This window comes from Ruditapes philippinarum, unplaced genomic scaffold (genome assembly GCF_026571515.1).
Source record: "Ruditapes philippinarum isolate M1 unplaced genomic scaffold, ASM2657151v2 ctg946_1_1_1_1, whole genome shotgun sequence".
Classification (NCBI taxonomy): Eukaryota; Metazoa; Mollusca; class Bivalvia; order Venerida; family Veneridae; genus Ruditapes; species Ruditapes philippinarum.
The window spans coordinates 107,408-128,585 of NW_026861748.1; the positions used below are offsets into that span (position 1 = coordinate 107,408).

The following is a 21,178-nucleotide window of genomic DNA, read 5'->3' on the forward strand; positions in this document are numbered from 1 at the left end:
GGAAGTGCTTAAAATTGTTGATGTATTTTGTTTATTGATGTTTTCCAATGGAAAGTAGATCATAATCGGTAAGCTAGTTATTTATTATGTATGAATTTCAATAGTAGATTAAATTTTTTTTTTAATTTTTTAATGATGATGAACTTTGCAATATTCGCCGTGAATTATTAATTATAAACGAAATTATTTGCGGGAATATAAAATAACATTATTATAGATTTAAGTCTATAATTGTAAAGGTTATATCGTATATTTATGATTTGTATTAACATTTTCATTTTAGACAATTTATTGTATTTTATTTTAAATGCGTTGTATTCAGTATTTAGTTTGTTTAATTTGTTAATTTCAGAGAATCGCATTGTTGTATCACATTGATATTATTCCATGATGAATAAAGAAAAGTGTTGAAATCTAATCTGCGCATTCTTGACTATATTTAATGGAAAACATCTACACTGATATTTGACAATATATCAATTTATCATTAAATTATTTTGAAAATCTGATAATGTTGAGCATTGCATTTTACTATAATCCATCACATAGGAAGACAGTTCAACATACAATAAATACTTTCATTACTTGAATTTTCTGAAAGTACTAATTTTAAGTTTCTCATCAAAGCTTATAAATACCCTGTTTTCATAATCAGTATCATTTCTTTTCATTTCTTTTAAAATACGATATTTTCTTTATATATAAAATGAAAAATCTGACATATAATCATATTCTCTGCCTGTTATTCTATCATCTTAAACTTTGTTTTATTTCTTTAGATTTATTAATATTCAAACAACCTGTCAAGGAAATAAAATAGAATCTCTTTAATGTGGTAAAAAGACATAATCTTTTGCTATTTCGTAAAAATGATTCTTTACAGATTATTACAGTAAACTTCACTTATAGCGAACACCGTTATAGCGAACTTCCGGTTAAAAGGAACAATTTATTTTGGCCCGAATTGTGCCCTTCTTTATTTAATATTAAAATATACGGTTATAGCGAACACTGTAATAGGGAATTATTGCTTATAAGGAACTTATTTTTTAGTCCAAATTTAGTTAAAAGTGCAGAAAATTACACTTTTATAACAAACTCCAAAATATCGGCTACTCGTAAATATATCCCGCATTTTCAACTTTCGTTTTCATTGGCACGGATTAAAACTCGCAGAATGTACCGTTTATTGTTGTATGTAATTCATTATATCTATGAAAATGAATTTGTAGAAGTATGTAATAGTTTTCCATTTAGAATATTTTTCGCATGAGTTCTTGTGACAAAGATAAAACTGTTATTCCTTTTTATTCTATTATTACTTTTCTTTAATAGTTTTGCTTGAGTAAAATAATTATGATCATTTATAATCGGTTTTCAACATAATCATGCATGCTTGCAAACAAAATCCATAGAAATCTACAAAGTATGCTTGATTGAAATGAAAAGAAATCTATATATTTCATTAGTAAAAGGCACTCTTAAAATATAATAGAAGATATTTAATATAAAAGGAAGAAAAAATATTCTTATTCATGGAAAGAAAACGAAAAGCACTGAGTTAAAAAACAAAATATGATATTTTATGAGAAATTGAGAAAGGGAGTAAAACTAAAACTGAAATATAGAAAGGATTTTCAAATTCCAAAATGTACGCTCTCGGGTATTGTGTCCAAAAAAGAAATAAATGACTAATTATTCTTAATCAAATGCTCTTCAAAATGTTGGACGATGTTTAACAATCAGTTCGTTTTACGTAAATCTGTTTGCTATAAAAACTCCTGATACAAGGAACTCCGGATATAAGGAACAGATTTTGAATGTCCCAATGAGTTCGTTATAAGCGGAGTTTACTGCAAACATAATTATACAGCCAATAAATGCAGTTTCTATTTTCAACACTTGCACAATTTATTTTTTCTAAATAATAAATAATACAACCATTTTGCCTGGTTTCATTATTCATAACTCTTTGTTACACTATGTTAAGTTGAGAAAAGTATATCACAACTCTATTGTTATTTAATACACAATAATGATTCAAGTTTTTATCTTAAAGAATATTTCTTTTAGTCTTGAACAATAAATCCACCAGAATATAATAATCCATTTAAGATGCACTAGATTCTATACACTGTAAGTGTTAAGATGTAACAGGATCCACATTTCTAATAATAGGATAAAATGTGGTCCCATAACTTTTACATGTTGTTGTCCGAACCTAGGAATTTGTTTTAAGTCTGTCATAAAACCAAAATATAGGGTTTAATGCCAGTTATCTGCATCATTTTTCTTAATTTTCAAATACATTCATTCAGATTTCCCACAGGTATTAGTAAATGTTCCAACACATGTAAATAGGGAAGATTAGAGAGAATTAAATTACAAATATAAATTCACCTAGAGATCCATGATTTATTATGATATTAAATACTGTTATTAAACAAATTTTGCAATTAAGTATAACAATTAAAAACTGTTATTATACATCAAAACATTTTACAATTAGAAATATATAATTTTATGATTAAATTTTAAATTAACAGACAATTAAATACATTTATTACATTACAAGGTATACATTTATTACATTACAAATGAAATGAAAATATAATGCTAAGTGGACGGACATTCCATATTTTCCAAATTCAACATTAATTTTAAAATAATATATATAAACTAATGTAATTTTACAAATGCATTAACAACAAACAATTAATGCATTGATATAAATCCATATTATATAAATTGTACAAATTTTAAAATGTAAATTATGCAAAAGCTGCAAAATATGTTATCTGGTCATGTTTTAATATGTAAGACAATCACTTGAACTGGATTACAAGTAATTGATGTACAAAATAAAAGATGGGTCAAAGACAGAAAAGGCCGGGTTGCATTTGCATACCAAATGTCATGAGGCTGTGGTGTTACTAAAATTTTCTACCATTGATATTGATAATTTAACTAAGTCAGTAAGCAGGAAGTCGACGAGTGACAGACCTGAAATCGATTCCCACAGTATGGGAACATGTGTTAAAGCTGTATACCAAATATCAAGAGGCTGTGATAAGTTAGTTGATGAGAAAATTGTTACGAAAATATTTTCGCCGCCGTCGCCCACTGCCCGACATTCACCATACTATAGGCCGGGTTTGCACCTGTGCAACCCGGCCAAAAATCTTATAATCAAACATTAGGTTTGAAATATCACTTCTTTTGGCTTAAACTGACAAAAAACAAGAGGGCCATGATGGCCCTAGATCGCTCACCTGACTTATCAAACTCATCCAAACAATTATCTAGACAAGCAAGCATTCTGACCAAGTCTCATGACAGGTGAGTCAAAAATGTGACCACTACAGTGTTAACAAGGATTATCCATATTTGAGCAGTGCGACCTAGTTTTTTACCCAGGTGACACATATTCAAACTTGAGTGACCTAGAAATCATCAAAACAAACTTTCAAACCAATTTCCAGGATACTTGGATCAAAACAGTAGCAACTAGATTTTTCTATTTTTAGCTGCGGTGACCTAGTTTCACATGCGATTTCGAACTCATCCAAGCAATTACCTAGACAAGCATCCTGACCAAGTTTGATGATAATTGAGTCGAAAATGTGACCACTAGAATGTTAACAAGGTTTTTCCATATTTGGGCGGTGTGACCTAGTTTTTCATCCAAGATGACCCATGTTCGATCTTGACTTAGAAATCATCAAAACAAACTTTCAGACCAATTAACAGAATATTTGGATCACAACAGTAGCCACTAGAGTGTTAATAAGATTTTTCTATTTTTAGCTCCTGTGACCTAGTTTTTCATCCGAGATGTCCCATGTTCGATTTATTCCCAGCAATGACCTAGACAAGTTTCCTGACCATGTTTGATGACAATTGAGTCAAAATTGTGACCACTAGAGTGTTAACAAGGTTTTTCTATTTTTAGCTCCTGTGACCTAGTTTTTCATCCGAGATGACCCATGTTCGAACCCATTTGAGCTATCACCTAGACAAACATCTTGATCAAGTTTGATGATGATTGATGCAAAAATGTGACCGCTAGAGTGTTAACAAGGTTTTTCTATTTTTAGCTCCGGTGACCTACTTTTTCATCCAAGATGACCCATGTTCAAACTCATCCGAGCTATCACCTAGAAAAACATCTTGACCAAGTTTGATGATGACTGATGCAAAAATGTGACCGCTAGAGTGTTAACAAGGTTTTTCTATTTTTAGCTCCGGTGACCTACTTTTTCATCTGAGATGAACCCATGTTCAAACTCATCCGAGCTATCACCTAGAAAAACATCTTGACCAAGTTTGATGATGACTGATGCAAAAATGTGACCGCTAGAGTGTTAACAAGGTTTTTCTATTTTTAGCTGCGGTGACCTACTTTTTCATCCCAGATGACCCATGTTCGAACTCATCTAAGCTATCAACTAGATTAGCATCCTGACCAAGTTTGATGACGATTGGGTCAAAAATGTGACCTCTAGAGTGTTCACAAGGTTTTTCTATTATAGCTCCGGTGACCTAGTTTTTCATCAGAGATGACCCATATTCGAACTTATCTGAGCTATTATCTAAACAAGCATCCTGACAAAGTTTGATGATGATTGGGTCAAAAATGTGACCACTAGAGTGTTCACAAGGTTTTTCTATTTTTAGCTCCCAAGACCTACTTTTTCATCCGAGATGACCCATGTTCGAACTCATCCAAGTAATTGACTAGACAAGCATTCTGACCAAGTTTGATGATGATTGGTTGAAAAATGTGACCACTAGAGTGTTCACAAAGTTTTTCTATTTATAGCTCCTGTGACCTACTTTTTCATCCGAGATGACCCATGTTCGAACTCATCCGAGCTATCACCTAGACAAACACCCTGACCAAGTTTGATGATGATTGGGTCAAAAATGTGACCTCTAGAGTGTTCACAAGGTTTTTCTATTTTTAGCTCTTGTGACTTAGTTTTTCATCCGAGATGAGCCATGCTCGAACTCATCCAAGCTTTCAACTAGATAAGCATCCTGACCAAGTTTGATGATGATTGAGGCAAAAATGCGACCGCTAGAGTGTTCACAAGCAATTGTGGACGTACAACTTATGACGGACATTCTCTGATCCTAAAAGCTCACCCTGAGCAAGCTCAGGTGAGCTAAAAAAAGAAGAAAAATCAAAGACAAAATTTAAAGGAGATTAGCACTGAGAAATGGAAAACGCATTAACTAATGCCATTTTTAGCTTCGCCATGCCATATAATGATCAGCAAACATTGAATTATAATAATCATTCCCATAAATTATAGAAACTTAATGGAAATTGATTAGACTGTTTACTTTTGATCCACCAGTGTTTATGTGGCCTATACAATGATGTGTTTTCCCAACATAACTGTGGCAAAAGTAATCAATGGATAAATGTTTTGAAATCAATCGAGTACTGTTGAAAGTCCTACAAAGATAAGATTGGAAAGTAAACTAAGATCTTTTCTTAATCAAATCAAATGAAGGTGTGATTAAATATCATGACTACTTCATATTGGTTTATCTAGTAAATATTTACACTTTTTGTTTAATAATCATTTATTCTTAACATCTTATTTTTTAAGCAAAAAATGTATGATTGTGTATGTATGGGCTTTTCTTTTTTGCTTCCTACTTAATTTTAATAAAACAGTTCCCGTCCAATTTTCCCTCTTTAGGACTAAGTTTAATGAAATACAATAACAACAACATATTTGATAACAATTATACTTCTCCTAAGAAAAATATTTGAGTTGTGAAACATTAAAAGTTTTCTAGTGCATTGTTAGACTTTTAACATATATAATACCTGTACAAATCAAGCAATAACTACCTGCATCAGCATGACTTCCTCCCAGAGTTGTTGGTTAACGTAGGCATCTCTATGCACCTCTTCTACTAGTATACGCCATGCTGAGCTCACACATAGTGCATTCATCAAAGATGTCTTGTCAAGCATACTCAGTATCATCTTTGAGATATGAACTGGCAACAGTCGTATCATATCACTGTGCCTGGCAACACCAACGTAAGCTTTTGCTGATGTTGGTATAACCATGTACGCTGGATCCAGCGAGGAACTGGTGTCATCATAGAAATCATCATCACCATCACCATTTTCAATGTCATCGCCAAGGTCGTAACCAGGGAGGGATGTGCCAGTGAAAGGATTGTTCTGGTCTTGACCATACTGTTGACTGACTGTTGTCAGAAGTTCAAGGTCAGGGTGCTCATCTGTTTTGTATGTAAAGTTACTGGAAGCTATCGAGCCACACTCAGTGTACACAGACTCTGTTAAAATAAGGAAAAAAACACACAACTGTAATGAAATAAGAAACACCATCATATTGTGGGAATATGTCATCACACACTTTAGATTACATGAAGGTAATATAAGAAGATATTTTAAGTTTTTACTATATATATAAGGGAATAAACAATGACCCCTTGGGGAGGGGCCAATTTTGACCCCCGAGGGCTTTTATTTGAACAAACTTGGTAGACATCCACTAGAAGATGTCTCATGCTTAATATCTAAGCTCTGGCTATTTGGGTTTTTTAAAAGAAGATTTTTTAAGTTTTTACTATATACAAATAATAAAAATCAATGAACTCCCCCCCCCCCCCTCTGGGCGGGGCCAATTTTCACCCTAGGGCTTTTATTTGAACAAACTTGGTAGACACTGACTAGATGATGTTTCATGCCAAATATTTAAGCTCTAGCTCTTTCGGTTTTTTAAAAGAAGATTTTTTAAGTTTTTTCTTTCCGTTGCCATGGCCGGACAGAAGCCGTACAAAAAGCTATCACAAAAGCTCATCATGTCACTTTGTGACAGGTGAGCTAAAATATTGGAGCCACTGGCTTCAAAGTTCAAGTTGGAGCCAATAATTCTGCAAGGGAGACATGCCTATCTTTGTTGAGATATGCTAGAAGTTATATATCATTGTGATTACAAACACATATTTATAATATTTTATTTTTTTAAAGCTGTTTATTATATAAAATAGAATATAAATATGTTGAATTCAAATTCCACTTAAAAAATACACATGACAACAAAAATGTAATCAAAAACATCATTTTAAGTCAGTAATGAGGTTAGGAGGTCTTGTTTTGCCAAACAGCAGTTCTTATTTATCTGATTCACTCTCACCAAGATCTTTTCAGCTTCCACTGCATTCAGGTGATCTACAATATGCAAAATAAAAAAAATAAAAATTACTTTAAATTAAATTCATCTAAAAATCAATGAAAAGTATTGAAATAGATACCAAGTACTTTTTAACAATGAAAAATATCATTTATTTTAAAAGGTTTTGTGATGAGTCTCTTTACCATTTTACATTCAGATATGAAAATATTAACTATGTTTACAGTAAACAGTGGCTTTAAATCAATCATTAGTGAAATTATCAATTTTATTGTCACCCGATTTAATATTTCAAACTGTAATTATTTTTAGTCAGTTGACGAGTCGACTTACCTAAAGTTTAATTTTTGTCAACATCACGAACAATCTTTCATTTCTCTGATTCGCTACATCAGGAACGATCTTTCCTTTCTCTGATTCGCTACATCACGAATGATCTTTCATTTCTCTGATTCGCTACATCACGAACGATCTTTCATTTCTCTGATTCTCTACATCACGAACGATCTTTCATTTCTCTGATTCGCTACATCACGAACGATCTTTCATTTCTCTGATTCGCTACATCACAAACGATCTTTCATTTCTCTGATTCTCTACATCACGAACGATTTTTCATTTCTCTGATTTGCTACATCACGAACGATCTTTCATTTCTCTGATTCGCTACATCACGAACGATCTTTCATTTCTCTGATTTGCTACATCACGAACGATCTTTCATTTCTCTGATTCGCTACATCACGAACGATCTTTCATTTCTCTGATTCGCTACATCACGAACGATCTTTCATTTCTCACACCAGTTGACTACACGTGTAATTAACATTGCACTAAGCTGGAGGATTAAAGATGCGAATTGTTCCAATTAACACATTGACACTTTCATCTCAACATGTTCCTGAAGTGTCACACAGTTAAAACACTAAGATTGCATTTGAGAAAAATGCTATGCCACCGCATTAATACAACACTAAATAGTAGTGTAGGAACAGATTTTTTTGTTTCTTTACAATTTTGAAGATTGTCATAAAGCATAGATCCCTGACCTATCTTATTCTTATTATCAGATAAGTGGTTAAATCTAATGTTAACTCAATAAAAGTTCAGAGTAGGAATATATCAATGCACTCGAGTCTAGTGAATTTGGTGGTGAAGGTCATATTTCACACAGCCTAAATTTCATGACTACATCAAAAGGACAACACAGTAAGACACTTTGTCAAAATCTAGGTCAGCTGAAATCAAAGTTCACTTTACATCTTAATCTGTGCACAGGGTTCAAATTTCATAGCTGTACATCAAAGGACAAGAAAGTAGGTCACATCAACAAAATCTAGGTCACCTGATATCAAAGTTCAATTTTACAACTAAAACTGTGCACATGGTCAAAATTTCATTGCTGTACATCAAAGGACAAGAAAGTAGGTCACTGTCCCCTTGGGCAAGGCAAAATTTTGGACCCAAGGGTTTAATTCAAAACAATCTTGATACAGGTCCACCAAACAACATTTCAAGTCAAATATCTAAGCTGTAGCTTTCCCCCATTCAGAAAACATTTGTTTTATTTTCTGTTTTTACTATGTGTACATAATGAGAATCACTGCCCCCGGGCAGGGCCAATTTTGACACCAGGGGAAAAATTTGAACAACTTTGGTAGAGGACCTATAGATGATATTATATAGCAAACATCAAAGCTCTATCCCTTGTTCCTTCAGACAAAAACATTTTTTATTTTTTTACTATGTGTACATAGTGAAAATCAATGACTCCTGGGGGTGGGGCCAATTTTGACCCCAGGGCTATAATTTGTACAATCTTGCTAGAGGTTCCTTACACAATGTTTCATGCAAAATATCTTAACTCTAGCCTTTGTAAATTGAGAGAAAATGATTTTTTAAAATTTTTTACTATATACATATAAGGAAAACCTATGGCCCCTGGGGCGGGGCTAATTTTGACACTAGAAGCAAAATTTGAACAACTTTGGTAGAGTACCTATAGATGATATCATTTAACAAATATTAAAGCTCTAAGCCTTGTACCTTCAGACAATAAGATTTTTTACTATATATATATATATATATATATATATATATATTTAAAATCAATGACCCCTGGGGCGGGGGCAATTTTGACACCAGGGCTATAATTCAACAACAATCTTGCTAGAAGTTCACTTCACAATGTTTCATGCAAAATATCTAACCTCTAGCATTTGTCAATTGCTAGAAGAAATTTTTAAAAAGTTTTTACTCTAAGTTTTTACTATATACATATAAGGAAAACTAATGACCCCCCGGGCGGGGCCGATTTTGACCCCAGGGCTATAATTTGAACAATCTTGGTAAGGGTCTACCAGACAATGCCTTATGCAAAATATCTAAGCTCTAGGCCTTTTGGGTCTTTACAAGAAGGTATTTTAAGCTTTTACTATATGTACATATAGTGAAAATCAATGACACTCGGTGCAGGGCCGATTTTGACCCCAGGGCTATAATTTGAACAATCTTGGTAAGGGTCTACCGGACAATGCCTTATGCAAAATATCTAAGCTCTAGGCCTTTTGGGTCTTTACAAGAAGGTATTTTAAGTTTTTACTATATGTACATATAGTGAAAATCAATGACCCCTGGGGCGGGGCCGATTTTGACCCCAGGGCTATAATTTGAACAATCTTGGTAGAGGTCTACCAGACAATGCCTTATGCAAAATATCTAAGCTCTAGGCCTTTTGGGTCTTTACAAGAAGATTTTTTAAATTTATTCTTTTAATTCTTTTTGGTTGCCATGGCAACCAGATTTCTGCATGGAATGAAATTCTTTGAACAACTTTGGAACCCCTTCACCCAAGGATCAATCCTGCCAAGTTTGGTTGAAATTGGACTAGTGGTTTTTCACAAGAAGATTTTTTAAGTTCACTATATAATCTATATAACACACACACACACAAACAAACAAACACACACACACACACATACACACAGGTGAATCGCTATATGCCACCGCATCGCAGATGCTGCGGTGGCATAAAAACATATGAGGTATGGATCTCAGGACTTTCAGTCCAAAATTATAATCAATGCTAGATCTGCAAATGCAACAATAAATTTATTAAAGAAATACTAGTAAAATGAAACACAGAATTTAAAAATCTATCATGTTAACATTTGACCTCTAAGTGTGACCTTGACCTTGGAGGTAGGGGTACAGGTGTTGTGCATGACATATTGTCTTATTAATATTACTATTTGTGCCAAGTATTTTCAAAATCCCTTGAACTATGAAAAAGTTATAGATCGGACACAAAATATACCCTATTACAGACTATGTTAATCTTTGACCTTTAAGTGTGACCTTGGAGGTAGGGACCTATGTTTTGCGCCTGACATATCATCTTATTATTGTGATTATTTGTGCAAAGTATTTTTAAAATCCCTTGATCTATGAAAAGGTTATGGACTGAACACAAAATATACCCTATAACAGACTATGTAAATCTTTGACCTCTAAGTGTGACCTTGACCTTGGAGGTAGGGACACATGTGTTACGCATGACATATCATCTTATCATTGTGACTATTTGTGCCAAGTATTTTCAAAATCCCTTGATCTATGAAGAAGTTATGGACGGGACACAAAATATACCATATAACAGACTCTGTTAACCTTTGACCTCTAAGTGTGACCTTGACCTTGGAGGTAGGGGTGCAGGTGTTGTACCTGACATATTGTCTTATTATTGTGACTATTTGTGCCTAGTTATTTCATAAACCGAAGAAGTTCTAGATCAGACACAAAATATACCCTAAAACAGACTATGTTAACTTTTGACCTCTAAGTGTGACCTTGAACTTGGAGGTAGGGATGCATGTGTTGCGCATGACACATTGTCTTATTATAGTGACTATTTGTGCCAAGTATTTACAAAATCCTTTGATCTATGAAAAAGTTATAGACCGGACACAAAATATACCCTAGCTGTAACAGACTATGTTAATCTTTGACCTCCAAGTGTGACCTTGACCTTGGAGGTAGGTGAAACATCGTCTTATTATAACAAACATTTGTGTGAAGTTATTTTAGATTCCTTTGATAAATGACAAAGTTATGGACCGGACACGAAAGTGTGACGGACGGACAGACAGAGCCTATTACTATATCCCCCTTTTTTCTTCGAAAAGGCAGGGGACAATGAAATTTTGAAGTATGCACACTTAATTTGCAATATGCACACTTAATTTGAGCTAAGAAGAGTTTCATCCCCAAAGTCACCTTCAAAATATTAATAAATTTTGTTTGTGTCCTATGTATCTTGTTCAATTACACTCTCAACTTGGGCCTAGTATTTTCAGAGGTTCCCGCAGTACACTTATTATCTATTTATTGCATTTTTCCTTTTCAAATTACAAAAACAATTACAATTTCAACCCATAGTCTACCAAAGGGGAATATGATAAACCCTTATTACCAACATAAAATGGAATAACTCTTTTTCAGTCATGCACATACAATTGAAATTTATTATCAAACATTTTAATGCTGTAAAAAAAGTACAGAATTAAATCCAAGCAATGCTCCCTGTCTATGTGAGAGATTTGTAGGGCTTTGTAAGTAATCACCTTACTGATTTGTTCAAATAGTTTTAAAGATTACAAGCTTTTCAACTGGTCCTTTTTATGAGCAAATGGTCCTTATAAAATACAAGTAAGTTTGTGACAGATATTGTCAACTGAATGTGTCTAGATCTTTTGAAAGTGTTTATTTCCGATTGATTTTCAATTTTTATGAAGAAAAGTATTTGACATATTCTTTATAACTTGTACTAGTATCAACTATTCACTTGTTCCAATCAGACCACAGTACAATATTCAATTATGTTTTTATTGAGAAGAAAATGTTTGAACAAAAGACAGCTCTTGAATGGCATAAAAAGATGATTATATATTTTACAGAATGATTTAGTGATTGTGGATGTCACGAAAGACATGTTTTATATCAATAATTCCATTAATCTTAACCTTTGCATGCCAGTTTCATATTTCCTTATTCATAACTCTCCCATTATTTTTCATTATGAGTAAAAGCATGTGTAAGACCATTTCTAAAGCAAAATGACAGAAAACCATACAGGTATTATTATACACTTATTTTGAGTCATATAAAGATATACCACAAAGGGATTTTGCAATTTTTGTTTAAGTGCATGTTTTTAACCTAATTACCCGCTTAATTTGTATAATGGGTTAGCCCTGTTTTAAATTTGTATTATATTTTGTTACTTTATTAACTCTAATATCAAACAGTGTAACAAACATAAAAATCTGGTCTGAGAGCAAATTTCAGAATATTCAGAAACTGGAATACCCAGGCCTGGGTTATGAATATGTTAGGACCTTATTATTTTGTGAGCAATCTTGACTAACAATCATTATACATGTATAAGTCAAACTGAAATACTTATTTATAAAATTACAACAGTGTCCCTTATATGAAAGAATGCTGCAATTTGTGAACAATTTGTTTTATTTCATAAAATCTAAAAAATTAAATGTTTAACCATTACAGTAAGTAACATATTACTTAAAGTGGATAAAAAAGTTTGAGTTCCTTTGGAAATAACTTTATTATGCTGTCTAAAATCTACTTACTTACAATATAATGTAAAATATAATTATGCTACATAAATCTCAAATAGTACATAAATAAATATATTGTGATCTCAAATAATTTAAATTCAACTTTAACTCTGATGACATTTAATTTTGGAGTGTTAAATTTTTGGTAATCTAAATATAAAACCCAAATTTGCGTACAGATTTTAGTGATGAGTTGCAGGGTATCCGTTTAATACATTCAAGTATGATCTGCTGTACCATTGTTCTAAGCTCCCATATCTAAGATATTATTCACTGTGCCAAAAAGGCAAAATGCCTAGATAGCATATTGAATAGACATAAAACTCCAGTATAGATAAATCTTTATAATAATTTTACACTTAAGTGTCATTATCAACATTGAAATAATGAATTTGAAGTGCTCAGAATATTAATCAGAAAATTTTAAGTAACATTAACATCAACGACAAAACCCCACACCTTCAATTTTATTTTACTATTATAATATGTATAGACCTTTGACTGACAATAAAATAAGTGACACTGTTGACACTTTGAATAATTAATGCTAATTAAGATTAATGAATATACACCCTTTGATTTTTATATAACAGTTTGTAATATTTGTAAAGTCTATATTGTATTGTATACTGAAATAAAATAATATAACATACCATTAATTATCATGATCAAAGGAGCTATGTAAAATAATTAAAGTAACTATATCAAACTTTAGTAAATATTCTGTTTTATTCTTTTCTAACAAGATCAAAATCATATGAATTGTATGGTTTTATAACAAATAATTAGGTGTGGGGTTATGTCCAATATATTAAAGGTGTGGGGTTTTGTCCTCTCTATGAAATTCAGGTGTGGGGTTTTGTCCACTCTATAAAATTTTGAGGTGTGGGGTTTTGTCCTACATTCCGTAAATGCAGTATACTGTACCCTTTTCACTAAATCTATAGTACAATTCACAGTTAAGACAAAACACCTGTACGGTACGGAACAGTAGGGCATTTTAAACCATTTTCAAGGGTAGTAATTATTTCAGTAAATAATACAGAAGATAAATATAAATCAGCGTCAGTGTGTTTTAAGTCATAATATAGAAGCATTTTGGATTTCAGGTGAAAAAATAATCGGGAAAATGTCTTCTTAGACTGCTATTTCAACGTGCTGAACTTATTTTTCTAAGGTATCATTATTTTTGTAAGAACTGACCATCGGCTAAAGCCTTTTTGGAAACACTTTTTAACACTGAAATTCGTGAATAAATAATTAAATACGATATCTTGACACTTTTGCAAATAAACCCTACATCGTTGAATACAAAATATTGTCAAAACACTGCAATAAAAGGCTTGTTGTATAGAGTTATGGCTATGCTATTTCGTTGGATATTTTCCATACCGTTCCTTACTGTCAACTGATATATTTATTAGTGTTTTTAAATAAGTAATAACCGTTATGAATGTGTTATAAGTGAGTAAAGTAAAATAATTTTTGTGTTCAGCTTATGTTCATTATTACACAGTCGGCAAATTGTATCATCTATTACATCAAACTCAACAGTTGAACATTTTAAATGTTACAAATAAACTTGAGTAATTTTTCCAAAATAGTTATCACCTTACATATTACTATATTGAGTGATATTTTTTATTGTAGGTATTTTACTTCTCATAGCTTCAGAAAATATTAAAGCTCTTAGCCTTTTATTTTAACTATCAAAATGTCAATATAAAACATAATTTTGTCACATCACAACTTTAAATAAATTTTGCATAATACATCTGTGTGAAAATATAAAGTTTAAATGGATTACATTTACAGACACTATTCTTTAGTCAACCCGTATCGTGATATGTATCGTATCATGGACCCTGTACCGCAATACATATAGTATCGTGAGGTGAGTGTATTGATACACCCTTATCAATTATTGTATTTTGATATTGTAATCCCTTAAACTTTAAATGGACTTCTCCAAATTTAAAGCAGGGCCAAGCCATTACAAAAATTCAGCACATTTTCAGATTTATTATTAAATAAATTATTGACATTTATCCAATGTCAATTTAATCAGAGGTATACTTAACAAAACCCTTGCAAGTAAACACTTAATGAGATTTTATGGATAATGGATTAACAAACATCAAATTTATATATATCAGTAAACATAGTTATTAAAAGTACTTCAAAAGTATTATAATTATGTTCAGCAGAGAGCTGGACAGCAAACTTGCTAAGTAAACTTTGGCTTTATTTTGATTAAATATCTTTACAATACTCTGACAGAATGCAGTGTTTTTTGGCAGCAAAATATTCGGCAAAATTCGGCCCCATCCCCCCCTCAAAATAGTATGTTTTTCCCCCCTTAAAGCCGAAATTCCCCCTATAATATGGTGGCCCCAATTTGCCTGAAATGAATATCATTTTTTTTGCAACTAACTGCCGAAAAATGCTTTATTTTATGCCTCTAAGACTTACTGTTAAGCAATGTTGTTTACAAATCGTTCTCATGTAGGTGAGGGGAGCTACTGCCGGTGTCCAAACAAGTTTAACATGTGAGGCGTCAATATTTTAGATCCGTATAAAAATCCCCCTCCTATTGCATTTTTCCCCCTCCAAAGGGCACCAACCCCTTTCCCCCAAAAGTGAAAAAAAAAACACTGGAATGACAACTTGCTAAATCATTTGTAACCAGCTTTAATTGTTTGATTAACCATTTACAAGACTGGGAACAAACATCTAAATGATCAAACAATTTAAGAGATGTAATTCTAAATTTCATTTTTCTTTTAAAAAAGCATTGGAAAGAATGGATTTTATAACTTAAAACACAATTTCTGTTACAAATATAAAGTCTGCCCGAATTTATAAATACTTGTAAAAGGACAGCCATAATAACAATGGCACATCCTGTCACACAGTAAATTTATTTCACTGTTGACCTACCTCCAAACTCCCTTGCAGCTTTTTCCTCCGAAATGAGCAAAGTCTTGGCCTGAGCACCAATAGTGTGCAGTAAATGAGCATCACACATCTGTAGTAGGACAAGAGCAAAGTTTGCCTTGCTCCAATAATTAGCTTCACCATACCATTGCCATGATGTAATAATATAATTATCAACTTTCTTAGCTGGAAGAGCCCTGTCTGAACTGAGGGTTGGATTATCTGTTGATAAACTTGGATTTGTCCTGCTGCGGGAATAAGTAAAATCTTTACACAACACTGGTTGTAACAGGGTCACAACTTGCTTAAGGAGCTCGGCACTATGAGTCCTTTGCATGAGTCCTAACATAAAACGTTTCTTTGAATGGTCTCCTAGACGAGGAAACCACTGTTTGATCTCTCGTAACTTTATAGACAGTTTACATGTCTCACACTCGTTACATGCAGATGATTTTTCAGTTTTTACACATCTTAATAGAGGTGCACGTCCGAGATTAAATTCGAACACCTCTACGTTTGGAGCGGAATGTTTCATCATGATGTCATCAAGTTCAGACAGATCATCAAGGGAGGTAATGCTGGATGCATCACTGTAACGACACACCTCCAACATCATCGTTTTCTATACTCTCACATACATAAATGATAACAGTGAATAACACCGCCTGAAAATGAGGAAAAAAAAATATATATATATACTCTCAGATACCACTGACTTTAAAATCACAGCATCATTTCTCTTTAAAATTTATTACAATATAAACTTAGATATTGGTTTTAACAACTTCCCTGTGTATTGTTAAAGAGACACATTCTTACCATGATTCTTCAGAGATGAAATCCAATATTTTTTCTCAATATAATAATCAATATAATAACTTAATCCAGCAAGTAAATTAGTGTGTATAATATGTACAACTAACTGTGTGAGTATAAAACCAAGAGATGTCACAGGAGACAGTGAAGCTCGACTAATAAAATGCTGGACGCAGTAAGGAAGAAAAAACTATGGAAGAAAAATCAATTATGTATAATTATGTTTTAAGTTATAGTAAAAAAATAACATTGTTAACATAAATTCCAAGATCAGGGGGAATAATTCTAGAAATAGTCACGCTAGAGTTATGAACCTTATAACACAACATGTGTGTAATGATATGAAATATATATTTGAAGTTTGAAGTAGATACCTTAAAAAGTAAAGAATATAATATATAATATATCATATTTCTTAAAGAAAATCCTAAGTTCAAAGAGAGATTAATCTGTAAATATTGCTTCAAGAGTTATGAACATTGTCACATAAAATGTAATTGATGATAAGGAATAAGTATTTGAAGTTTGAGGTAGATACCTTTAAAACTAAAAAAGGTATAGTAAAAAATAACATTTTTCTAGTAAAAAAATCTAAGTTTATGGGGAGATAATTCTTGCAATATTGGTGCTAGTTATGAACCTTGTAACATAACATGTGGATGATGATAAGGTTCATATATTTGATGTATGAAGTTGATCCCTTAAGAAATAGAGAAGTAACAGTAAAAAATAGTATTTTTTCAGGAAAATTCTAAGTTCAAGGGGAGATAAACCTGAAAATATTGGTGCTAGAGTTATGAACTTTGTCACATAAGATGTGGTTGATGATAAGGAACATATATTTGAAGTATGAAGTTTATCCCTTAAGAAATAAAGAAGTAACAGTAAAAATAGTATTTTTAAAGGAAAATTCAAAGTTCAAGGGGAGATAAATCTGAAAATATTGGCACTAGAGTTATGAACCTTTGTCACATAAGATGTTGTTGATGATAAGGAACATATATTTGTAGTCTGAAGTTGATACCTTAAGAAATGACAAAGTTACAGTGAAAAATATTTTACTGCACCAAAACTTTAATCTGTAAGACTGCTCTCCATACACTTTGTATAGTCGAGCTAAAAACAATGCCTTCTTAAAATATGCTCAAATTCTTATTTTACCATTCAGACTGCTGACAGAAAGAGTATAGAAAACAAAAAGAGTCAAAGTTTAAGTCCTTATATAAAATATAATCAAACTTTTAATAAGATATGAAACGAAAAGAAAGTTTTTGTTCATTAGAATTAAAACTTTATCATGTTTTACTTTTCAATTTATCTAAATAACTGTGAAATTGTTTACACTTTGCAACAAGAATGTTTTATTTTGTCATTTTTGTTAAGTTTCTACTTTAGCAAAACAAAAAAAAATTAAAACTCCTACCATTTTTTTTTTATAAATGTAAGCCTTCTTCTGCACTAATATTTCAAACGTGATTAAACTAACAATAACTTGAAGTGTTAAATCTATATATCCAGTCTTAATCAATATCTTGTTTCAATAATCAGCAAATTAATGAACCAATATTCCGAATTTCTTTCATGTGGGGCTTACAATTTTAAACTGAGCAACAAGAAACTTGCCCAATTGTATAAAGTGTTTAGAATCAATAGATCGTTGTCTTCACTCTGGCCCATATCAATCATACATTTAGAGCCCTCGCTCATCCAATGTAACGTTGCGATGACAAACTTGTTAATACTTTCATACGGTATATCCATTAACTTGTATTGAATTTATTGATTGTACCCTATTTGACTTTTGCGGACTTTCTGTATACATTTTGACAAGTAAATACACTCAGGTCAATTGAAATTTTAAACATTTCAATATGAACATCTATAAAAATAAATCAAGTCTGTAAAATGGTTCCTAAATAAACCCTTGAAGTTTCTGTTGATGCATTAAACATTTATAACATTTGATTTCTATATTTTGCTGAAATTTAAACATTGATAAAATGAGACAATTTAAACCTTATACCAACAGATTAAAAGCAGATTAATGTAATGGTCCACAGAACAATCAGTTATGCACCCAAAAGAAAATTCAAAATGTTATTCTAACTTTTTAAAATAACCCTCTCACCTTTAGAAAGAAACTTGCTTATTTATGGGCTAGCATTCAAAATAAAATGCTTTCATTACAAGAGAACTAATGATAATGAAAAAGAAAATTGGCTATTACATCGCTCTAGCAAAATTTTCAGGTCTCCTATTGTTAATATTAATTTATCATCTTTGTTGAGGTATTACCGTATTTGTGAATGAAAATTTTCATGATGCTTCTTTAATTTGTTCTTCTGTTTAATACTGAACTTCATAGGTAAATACTTAATATAATACTCCCTAGTGAAATAATTCCCCGCATCCGAACTCCAACAGTGATTTTATTGAGCGGTTAAATCACAGTTTGGGATATATTTCTTAATTGCATGTAAAAAAATACACAGTATAGGCTCTTCAATTTAGTTCCATAGAATTTCTTTAAACTTGGCAACAGAATATGATAACAGAACATTTTAAGCGAAAAAAAAATTGGGGTTATTGTTCTCATTTTGAGTTATCTGCCCCTGAATCAGAATTTTCTACTTATTGTGCCCCCACTATAGGGGGGCATTTAGATTTACCCTTGTCCGTCCATCCGTTCTCTTTTTGTGTCGCACGACTAGCTCAAAAAGTAATTGACCTAGTCATGAAACCTTACAGGAATGTTGATCAGCATGTGAAGTTGTGCACCTGGGTATTTTCATGTGGATATATTTAGTATTTTTAGAGTTATTGCCCTTGAATTAGTAAAAATTACCAATTTTCAACTTGTTTGCATGTAACTCAAAAAATATTTGACCTAGAGTAGGGCTCTTGTTAGCATTTTGAGACTGAGGCCAGGGTCCTGAAATAATGCAGAGGGGGAATTTTGCATGATTTTCAAATATTTTTCATTTAAAGGGGATTTTTTATTTTTTCAGTAAGACTTGAAATTGTGCGACATGTTGGAATGCTAAAAACTGTCCGGAACATTTTATTTATATAATACTAATTTTCGATAGCCGTTCCCAGAATACGTACTAATTTCTGGTTGCCAGTCATGGAATACATACTAATTTCTGATTGCCGTCCGTGGAATACGTACCTATTTCCGGTTGCCGTTCGCAAAATATATATTCGCTGATTGGCATTTTCTATGCCTGTTAAATATTAATTTCCAGGGATTTCAAGGGGGATTTTTTTTCGGTTTTAGGGGAAAAAACATACTTTTTTGGTGGGGGAATGGGGCCGATATTCGGCCCCAAATTTTATCAAACGAGAGCCCTGCCTTACAGGAATGTTGATCAGCATGTGTAGTTGTGCACCTGGGCTGGGTATTTTTGTGTGGATATAATTAGTATTTTTAGAGTTATTGCCCTTGAATTAGTAAAAATTTCCAATTTTCAACTTGTGTCACATGTAACTAAAAAGGTATTTGACCTTGAGTCATGAAACCTTACAAGAATGTTGCTCAGCATGTGTAGTTGTACACCTAGGTATTTCATGTGGATATTTTTAGTATTTTTAGAGTTATTGCCCTTGACTTAATAAAAATTTGCAATTTTCAACTTGTATCGCATGTAACTCGAAAATATTTGACCTAGAGTCATGAAACCTTACAGGAATGTTGATCAGCATGTGTAGTTGTGCACCTGGGTATTTTTGTGTGGATATTTTTAGTATTTTTAGAGTTATTGCCCTTGACTTAGTAAAAATTTACAATATTCAACTTGTGTTGCACGTAACTCAAAAAGTATTTGGCCTGTAGGCCTGAAAGGTTACAAGAATGTTGGTCAGCATGTGTTCTTATGCACCCTGGGTTTTTCTTGTGGATTTAGTCAGTATTTGTAGTATTTGCCCTTTACTTAATAAAAGATTTTTTAATTTTCAACTTGGACACATGTAGCCAAAAAAATATTTGACCTTAAGAGACATAAGATTGACAAATCGGTGGAGTGTGTGGGCACCCGTATCCAATGGACACATTTCTAGTTTGAGGTCATTTAAAGGGCAGATAACTTATATATACGTAAATGAATTCTTGTTTTTACTTCTGGATAATGTTTTTCTTTTTATTGTTGAATACAATACATAATTACATGCAATTCCTTATATTGATTCTTTCAATTTTTTTCAATGAAAATAAAGGTATTTTAAAATCATAAAAATAGTCCAATTTTTAAGAATCAAGAGGGCCATGATGGCGCTAGATCGCTCCCCTGACCCATCAAACACATCCAAGCAATGTCTTAGACAAGCATCCTGACCAAGTTTGATGACAATTGAGTCAAAAATGTGACCTCTAGAGTGTTAACAAGGTTTTTCCATATTTGGGCAGTGTGACCTAGTTTTTGACCCCAGGTGACCCATATTCAAACTTGACCTAGAAATCATCAAAACAAACTTGCAGACCAATTTCCAGGATATTTGGATAACAACAGTAGCCACTAGAGAGTTCACAAGATTTTCTATTTTTAGCTCCTGTGACCTAGTTTTTCATCAGAGATACCCATATTCGAACTCCTCCAAGCA

At 32.3% G+C, this 21,178-nt stretch overlaps 1 protein-coding gene across 4 annotated transcripts in view; it reads right to left on the bottom strand.

Annotated features, from left to right (window-relative positions):
• The window catches only part of LOC132716676 (F-box and WD repeat domain containing protein 10B-like), a 135,082-nt gene that overhangs the window by 100,993 nt on the left and 12,911 nt on the right, over positions 1–21,178 (bottom strand). For 3 of the 4 annotated variants that reach the window (XM_060699996.1, XM_060699997.1, XM_060699994.1), the window contains exons 2-3: positions 15,767–16,428; positions 5,870–6,327 (exon numbers count right to left, since the gene is read on the bottom strand). In XM_060699996.1, coding sequence (XP_060555979.1) covers positions 5,870–6,327; positions 15,767–16,379 — 1,071 coding nt within the window. In that variant the 5' untranslated portion in view covers positions 16,380–16,428. Of the gene's footprint in view, positions 1–5,869; positions 6,328–15,766; positions 16,429–18,002; positions 18,194–21,178 lie in introns of those variants that run through there. The other variant, XM_060699995.1, reaches the window with a different exon arrangement.